Source organism: Anastrepha obliqua, chromosome 3 (assembly GCF_027943255.1).
Source record: "Anastrepha obliqua isolate idAnaObli1 chromosome 3, idAnaObli1_1.0, whole genome shotgun sequence".
Taxonomy (NCBI): domain Eukaryota; kingdom Metazoa; phylum Arthropoda; class Insecta; order Diptera; family Tephritidae; genus Anastrepha; species Anastrepha obliqua.
In genome coordinates, this window is record NC_072894.1 from 91667540 (window position 1) to 91676876 (window position 9337).

The following is a 9337-nucleotide window of genomic DNA, read 5'->3' on the forward strand; positions in this document are numbered from 1 at the left end:
ATTTCTGCAGCAGCAGTTGTTGCATTTTTACCACTTTTATAAAAAAAAATACACATTCGAAGATTCCATTTTATTTTTTAACAACACGTGCTTCTATCCGCGATTACAATCACTTGTTTAATGCACAATATATAAAAAAAATACAAATAGTTTTGTTATACTCCGCGAATAATTTTTTGTATGCAAAAATCGTACAAGAGTGAAATTATGGGTAAAATACGCACGAACTTATGGACTGACCTGATACATAATTCAATGATGGAGAAATATAGATATGTTAATATTTATTCAGTCAGAGGCTTTGAAATTCCTTTCAGTTTTGATTCATCTCTTTGCTCGCAAATAATCATGATTTGTTGTTAAATTTTTGATTTGGAATTTTTATCAGTTGTTTTTTCTATTTTTTTATAAATTTCGATAAACTGTTCTGAAGCATATACATAGAAAAGAATAAGCAATAATAGAAAAATAAAGGATTCAGAAGGGGCGTTAAAGATTCACTCTTTACTCAACCATAATAATAAAAAAACAAGTGATTGCAGACTGTGCGTTAAAAGGCAAAAACAAATACCAAGAAGGTACATACATACATGTAAATATACGTATGCAGGTGCATATATTATTAATACATACATATGTACATGGCGAAAATAAATCAGTGCAATTCCTTCTCAAACATTAGGAGCATCATAGGACCTGATCTCATTGAACGATTATCTTAAGCTCCCAATATTTGAATCTAAGAATGTCCAGCGGTGCCCTGCCAAAAACCAAGAGATCCAAATCATCGCTCAAGTGTAGCGACTGGCGTGAAGAGGCAAAGGTACAAAATTCCAATAGTGAATTCTCATTTGAATTAAAGCCAAAACCGAAATTGACCTGCATACCGGAAAATTGTAGTAAATTCTTCAGTGATCTACGGTGAGTTAGGTGACCCATAAAATGTATCAGATTCTTACTGAACATTGTAGTGAACTAAATTGCAGAAAAACGCAATCAATGAATGTATCCAAGAATACCGAGATGCCGGAGAAATCGTGGTCTGTTTTGTTCATCGGTTCAAAAAGCAATCTGCATGCCAAAAATGTTATGTGAACTTCTGGGCAAATATGAAAATCTATATAATAGGTAGGGTGGTTGTCGTAAGACACACTTAGACCTTCGGCAGGTCCATTGTGAATCTATATAATAAGCCGTACATATTTTTTGGAGAGCTCCCACCCTTTCCTTTTGCGAATTCGACGCTAAGTAAAACCTTATTTCCAAATTATCGATGATATTATTAAGCAAAATTAATAAGATATGAACCATTAAATTGCATGCATTTCATAATATTTTGATGACAAAAAATAATACTTATACATTAAAAATGAATAAGGTCCTTTGGCTAATATGTTATATCTCATAGTCATTCTTCTACGATGGGTGGCACAAAGGTCCAAAAGACTGTAAGTTCTTTGAGTCGCTCGAGATACATACATATATACGTACATAAGTACATACACATACTGCGTTTTCTTCTTTTCCATGTAAAAATATTCAAAATACCTATCTTCTACAATATTTTCGCCTAACAATACGAGAAGCCTAATATTAGGTGGAGTGGTAAGTTCGTTTAACTTATTGAGTACTTAAATATAATTGGCTATTTGATGGGCCAAGTCATTGCAACTCCTAATTTTATCTTTAATTTATGGATTAACAGTACTAAAAGTGAATTGGTAGCGTGCCCAATGGAAAACCTCCTGTTTGAGTTAGCGTTGCTCAGATATGTTAAACTGCCAAAAAGGTATGTCCTGATTCTAGACCTATTCACTGCTGAGTAGGTGCAGAGCAGATGATCTACGGTTTCTTCCGCCCTGGAGTATATTCAGTATATTTTAACGATGGTTGAATGTCGCTTGACGCAATAAGCAGCACAAAAATAGTAGGTTAGTTTCTTTTTATTTAAACATTTTTTGTGGTCGAAAATTGCATGTTTACAAAAATCACAATTACTATCACTATAAAAATATAAAATGATGCGATGTTCGTGGTTCACTTTCCAGAATGCGACCTTCATGAGTCTGCGGCCACTCTTTCTTTCAAGTTATAGACCACAAGCGCTATCGCTTAGAAAAAAGTTATCTTGATAACCTTACCAAGAAATCACATTCGAATGATTGAATGTTCCGGTCCTTTAGAAGCTTTGAAAGAGTCTGAGACAAATTACTCGAGCGCGTCGATATCAAATTGTTTACATTCTTCAAAAACTATAATATTATTGTGCCGCGGTTTTTGTAATTTTGAGACTCTACCTATATTTGACATTTTTTCTATTTGTTTAAAATTGGAACAAGACTCCAAATGAAAGTAGAAATTTCGCACCATGACATAAAGCAACTCGGTTGAAAGTAAGTCATTACTTTGATTGGTGGATCCTGTGGCACACCAGCAGAATCTACAAGTTCTTCTTTTTTATATAAGCCTTTATAGAGCGATGACTCCAGTACTAACAATACTACTTCATTACTATGATTTACATATGTCACGAAACGGATATTTCTTAAATCTAAATGCTTTTTATTAATATCACAGGCCTGCGAAATTTAACTTTTTTCAGTTTCTAGAATGGCTGTACTTGTTTCTTGTAGTTTTTTATGCGCTGAAAACGAATCTGACCTTCAAAATGCTCCATCACGTCAGGATTTTTGGTAAATGAAGCCTAAAAGGTCAAAAAATGGCCATTTTAGCCATTTTTGATAATTTTTTTTGGGATAGAAATTTTTTTTTTTAATTTTCGACGAAAAGGTCGCATAGTACAACTCTTTAGCTTTAAAACCCATTTTTTTAAATTATTGTACGATTTTTAAAAAAAAAGTTATGACATTTTGAAATTAACGGTTTCAGTTACGTATACGTTGGGTATAACGTCTATTGGATGAGTACGTTCGAGCTTGCGTTACGAAATCCATCAGCATCTCTCAGAAAAACATAAATTAAGTGTTACTGTATTGGTCTTCGATATCTTTAATTATAATCTTTAATATATGTACATTCAGAGCAGAAAATACACTGATACTCAAGCTGAAGGGACCTAACAAAATAACTACTATAGTTTGTTATCTGTTCCGTAAGAAGTACATCAAATTGTTAAATCGCAAAGTTCAATACTCGTACATCAGAGATTAAAGCCAACTCTGAAACGATTTTTTTAAATACACAGTCCTGCGAGGGTGAGTTTCTAGAATGGCTGTACTTGTTTCCTGTAGTTCGTAGCTGCTTGGCTATCTAAATAATGAAAATCAAAGGACTCTTCAAACCTTTCGCAAGGCTTACGCTAGCGCAGGTCCCTTCGATGATGATATTTCCAGCTATTAAAAGAAAGTTGTTTACTTTTTAACTTTGTTCCTTTTGCTGTTTTATAAAAACGTAAAAAAAAGAGGTTGTCTGTAAAGTTAGGTTAACGTTACAACGTCAAAAAAAAAAATATTGATGGAATGGTTGCATTTTTCAAAAGAAAATTTTAATTTTATTTGTTTGATAGATATTTTGTATGGATATAGAGAAGGAGGTAAATGGAATCGCAATGGAAAAATGAAATAACTATCTATACATCTATTAAAATTAGACAACAAATTAGCTGGAGAGGTTTACTCCGAAAAACTGTAGATGAAGCAATCGTTCCGTCTACCCGATCACTGTGGTGTATTCCAAGCGACAGTCACTGCGACTAAGGAAGGACTTCCAGCGATAAATACAAGAGTATTATCCACCAGGAAAGACGTCATTTATTCAGACAGCCCGGCACCAATAAAAGCGCTAGAGTCCAAGATATATTCGTCGAAAAAAGTCATAGAATGCTATAAACTCCTAAATGACTTATCCCAGTATGTTAAGGTAAACCTCATTTGGGTGACAGGCAGGAAACTGCCAGAAAGGGTACAACCCAAATTATTCAATTGGATAAAGCGTGGGCATGGATATCAGCCCATATCCATTTGCAAATTACTGATAGATAGCGAAATTATTGTATTAAAACAGTAAATTCAAAATTAGAAATTCACATGGCCGAAATACAACAGTGGTGGTTCAAAATGCCTGCTAAAACTCAACAGAGAGGATACAAGAACTTTGATAGGTGTATTAACCCGTCATTGTCTAAAAGGGACCAAGCTAGAAACCTGTGAGATCCATATTACGACTACTGTAGAAACTGTTACAATACAGAAGAGGACGAAACTACTGATACCTCCTTTGGGAGTGGAAAGGATTAGATAGAAGAGGACTTTACACGCTTGCTAGTACATTTTTAACAGAAGTATTGAAGTTAAGCCGTTGATAAAAGACGCAGGTTGGTTTAAAACGGCTCCGATAGCTCAAGGAAAAAGTTCCAGTGGTGTCACCACGAATCGACGACCGGTATAAGTGTGTTATACCGACAGCTACCAGACCTACCTATCGAGGACTAAAACAGCACATACAGGCGTTCTGCATGACGTAAGAGAGTTCTAGCTTAAATGTGTGGTCTCACTGAAAGTTGACAATTACCAGCAACTAAATGTCTTCTTCGTAACATTATTTTTGAAAATAATTTATAATACAAAATATTTTAGAAGTCTGAAATAGAAATACGATGAGTTTTCTACCTGATATTTGTACGTAGGTTTCTTCGCGAGAGAGGAGATGGATGGTGTAGAGGTAGTCACAGCAAGTCTTGTTGAGCCATACAACTAACTGCAAAAAATACAAGTATTATGCACTTAGAAGTTTTAGAAGTGTAATTTTCCGCTTGGGTTGCCATTCATTTAAATTTAGTCATATGTTATACGGATGCACATCTGCACAGCGAAACATTTACCGTGATTTATGTTTAATCTTACAAAAATAATAAAAACACTACATTTTTATTCGACTAAGTAAAGGTAGAGCAGAACTTGGAGGAAAAAATTCTACAAAAAGTGTATTCACATATTACTGCATTTTTTCTTATTTTTTGAATTACCGCAGAGTATATAGAAATGAGTCTACATAACGTGAAGCGAAATATTTGTTTGGATCTTTACTCGTTTGTCAGGCGGGAGACACATGTGCGCAGTATGCGTTTGCACAACATATACACATATATATGTATGTACGTGCATTCATCCCTATACGCCATATTAGGGTGGAGTAACATTTGCTTTTCAGTATTTGTTTGCTAGGGCAAGCTCGCAAATAAATAGTTGCCTTATAAAAATGAGATATGTAAATGTATTTTCTTTATACACTTATTAAGCTCTGAAGGGCCTGTGATGGGCGGCGTGCAGCCTGTGAAAATAGAATACACAAAAAAAGAGGTTATCAGCCGTGCTCCCATTTTCATTTACTTTTGCGATTTACCATTTCATAATAACTTGATAGGGTTTTTAGATACTCCGGGTTTCGCTACTTTTCATTTCACTTCTTCCTATTGTTTCTGAGAGAATTATTCGTGTTTCCAATGGTTTCATTTTTAGTATGCGCATTCGTATTTTAATTATTTTTTTGTATGTATGTATGTTTATACACTTATTGCATTTATTAGCTAGCTATATTTAGTATCTAAAATTAAAAACACTGAATTTAGAAGGAGTTTCAAAATACATTTTTCACTGAATTAGCTATTAAGGAAGCCTTAACATTACGAGTACATAAACATCGATAAAAATTACAACGTCTAAGTAAAGTGTAAGTTTTCTACAATAAAAATTGAAGTATGGCCAAAAATATTTATTTAAAAATTAAATCGATACAAAATTTACTTTTACGGGCAGTATAAAGGACGCTTTACCATGATAAAAAAAATGGGAGATAGTTCCACTTGATTTTTTTTTTTACTGATACAGGCACAAATCGCAAGTGGCGTTGCCACAGAGTCATCCAAAAGAGGCTCCTGTATGTGAGTAGAGAATAATTCATAGACGGTAGCTTTTAAGTGTCATTCTTGACATTTGTCAACTAGACAGATTTACTATTTTAACCATGGATACTTATCTGAAAGAACAAAGCGTTAAAATTATTGAAACTTATTGCGAAAATGGTCGAACTTTAAGAACATCAAGTGGCTGGTTTTTCACGCAAAACCATCTTTAGTTACGAAGCTCCTTTCACACTGGATATATTTGTCAAAAAACAAAATTCCCGCATCTGGGGAGAAGAACACCCTCGAGTAATTTCAGAAAATTTCATTACATCCACTAAAATGTAGTACTGCTTGGTGTGGTTTTTGGGCAAAGGAATAATTGACCCGTTTTCTTCGAATATGAAAATGAGAAAGTTGTTACTGTCAATGGACATCGGATGGAAGATTTTTGGTGACCTGAGTGTGAAGGAATAGGCATAGATGATCTTTATTTTCAACAAGATGGAGTCACACGAAGTTTCCCGGTCGATTAACTGGTGACATAAACTTGCTACCTCTATCAAACGATGTAACTCCACTAGACTACTTTTTGTGCGTGATTTGAAAGTAAAGTCTATTGAATAAGTCGGCACCCAGAGCTGAAGCACAACATACGGATTGAGATTGCTGAACTCTAAGTGAATGATTTCCAAGAAATATTCTAAAAAAATTTTTATGCATATGCATAATTTGAAACTTCTTTTACGCGTTGAAAGTGTAGAGCAATCATTTCGAGGATAATATTTACAACGACAACTAATTTTTAAAATAGCATAATTTTTGTATCGACTATATAAAAAAAAAAATGTTAATCTATCCGATTTTTTTACACTTAGCCAGTTTATCACACTTATTCAAAAATTACATGTAAGATAGGGCTGTGGGACGTATCTGCACATTTGGACACACGCCACAAACCTTTTTGTGCTTGCTGCTAAAGATGTACGCGAGAGGAAGTTAAACTTTTACGAGTAAAAGATGCTCAACATATTCTTTACAGAAGCCGAGCAGAATTGATTTTCATTACATATCCCACTTATTTACATATTTATGTAGGTTCGTATATATAATATAAATTGATGGGATTGGATGACTTGGAAGTCATTGAAAAATATTCAAATTTACTCGAAAACTCCAAAACACCATCGACTCGTATTTCAGATGTGGGAATCTCTAGTACTGTCAGTGTTACGTGTAGATGTACTCAAGATGACGTTTTTCAAACGTTTTGAATGACTTCAAAAAAAAAGGACGACATTTTACAGAACCATTATCAAAAAGATTGAAGGGTCGAATTAAGTTCTCTCAGGTCTATACATAGGGAATCGGGATAGATATACATAGACATGTATGCTATGTATACTCTATACATACATATGTATATATGCATATCCAAATGATGAGAAGAACTCTTGGGTAACATTTTATTATTGTCAAATGAGTTTAAAAGGCACTTTCCTTGTGAAATCTGACTGCACCATTAGAAAGATTTTAATAAGTTTTGTGTGTACAATATTAATACAAAGCATGTGTTAGCTAGAAACAAAAACAACCAACCAACAAGGGATTACCTAATTTCTAATAACGATAGCACCAAATAGGTCACTATCCCATTATTGCGAACTCTTTCTGTGTTGGCAAATATTATTTATGGATCATAAACATAAAATTCCAATTGTTGTGCTTGAGTTTTTTGTTGGAATTTTTAGTATTAAAAAATTATTGCAATTGATTAAAGCTGTGAAAATGTTTCATATGTCAGCGGTCTATTCATGATATGTACGTAAGTATATATGTACATGCATATGGATGTACAGAATAGGAGTAAGTCATCTCAACGCCAAAATATGCATGCAAATGTAGTTATGAGCATATGTATAATATGTATGTATGTATGTACAACTAAACTTTTTACAGAACAAATATTTACATTTCCATATTGCGGATTTGAATTTCATTCAGCTCATTTGTCTTTTTACCAGTGATTCATAGCATTGCAAACCAACCCTTCATCATTCAAGATTCGGCAGAATTATTGAGTGATTTAGTTTGCGCCAACGCATGTTTTTGCTCAATTGTTTACACAATTCGTGCTTTTCTTATTATTATGAGGCATGAATTTTGATCGAAAGCCACATGGATCATGAATAAATTTATTTATGTACATACATCTACATATGGATACATATGTACAAACGTGTATTTGGTGAAATGCGTGCATAAGTATATGGACGTAGTTGTAAAGATTTATTCTCGCAAAATTAGAAATATTTCGCTAATGAAATTATTTATACTTTTGTGCAAAATATTAAAGTGTGGAAATATATTAAGTCAAAACTCAAAAATAAACCAATTAAAAAAATTTTTTTTTGTTTTAAAGAAATTACTATACTACAGTTAGGTAATTTATGCTCTTCCCATCTTCTTCTATTTACTGAAAGATTCGCAAATGACTCATTCTCTACAATTTAATATTTCGAGGCTAAATTTTATGTAGAAAATATGAAACTAATCTAAATAATAATAAATTTGTGTCTAGACGGAATCTCGCATTTTATGGTGAACATTATTTTTTATTAAAATCTTATGGATAACAAGATAATAATCTTCTTTTTGTAAACTCAAATGAAATTCAATTGCTTCTTGAGAGTATGAATTATATTCAGGTATATGCCACCTTGATCAAAAAGTTTCCGAAATATATTCAGAAAAGTGATATTATCAATCTATATTCAAAAATTCACGAGTTGTTTTCCACAAATCTTTTCTTTTTTGGCGAATCGCTTTACGCAAACGTCTCAATGCCCAAATAATAGTTCTTATTAACTGTGTGACTTTCTGGCGTGTGACTGTGAGCATCGCTTTCTTTTTCGACTTGTTACATTTGGGGCTCTCTACTCATATGCCGGAATCCACATCTCGTCTCCAGTAATGTTGCGTTTGATGAATGTTGATTCGAATTCAGCCTTTGAAATCATGTATTTGGCGATATCAATGTGGGCTCTTTCTTTGAAATTCAGGTCCTTTGGGACCAATTTTGCAGCAACACGGTGTAAAACCCCAATCATTAACTACAATGTCCTGAACGGATCCATAAGTAATGTGCAAATCCTCTGCCAGCTGTCTCATTGCTAATTTGCGGTTATTGATCAAATTTTCTTTTACTTTATTGATGTTTTCATCAGTTTTCGAGTCGACGTCCTGCCAAAATGACCGTCGTCCTCGATGGACTTACGATCTTTTCTGAAGCGTAATCGGCTGTTTTCTTTAGAGTATTATTACCGAAACAGTTTTCCAACATTTCTAAGGCTTTCACATTATTGAATCTGCGTGCAGAGCTAGATTTACTCAAGACGGCGTAACTTTTATAAATGTCAAGTAATTTGGTAGTAATATTAATCACAGATGTGGAAAATGAACAAAAAAAAAAACACA

The 9337-nt window shown here is 33.6% G+C and overlaps 1 protein-coding gene across 7 annotated transcripts; it reads left to right on the forward strand.

Annotated features, from left to right (window-relative positions):
* Positions 1 to 305: 305 nt before the first annotated feature.
* LOC129241501 (uncharacterized) lies at positions 306 to 1398 on the forward strand. 7 transcript variants are annotated; one of them, XM_054877857.1, is made up of 3 exons: positions 306 to 610; positions 660 to 921; positions 972 to 1398. In XM_054877857.1, the coding sequence occupies exons 2-3, from the start codon at positions 746 to 748 to the stop codon at positions 1093 to 1095; spliced, it is 300 nt and encodes a 99-aa protein (XP_054733832.1). In that variant the 5' UTR covers positions 306 to 610; positions 660 to 745; the 3' UTR covers positions 1096 to 1398. The 7 variants fall into 7 exon arrangements, with proteins under 7 accessions (XP_054733832.1, XP_054733830.1, XP_054733836.1 ...); XM_054877855.1 differs by having other exon boundaries at positions 683 to 921; XM_054877861.1 differs by having other exon boundaries at positions 683 to 921; positions 987 to 1398.
* The last annotated feature ends 7939 nt before the right edge of the window (positions 1399 to 9337 follow it).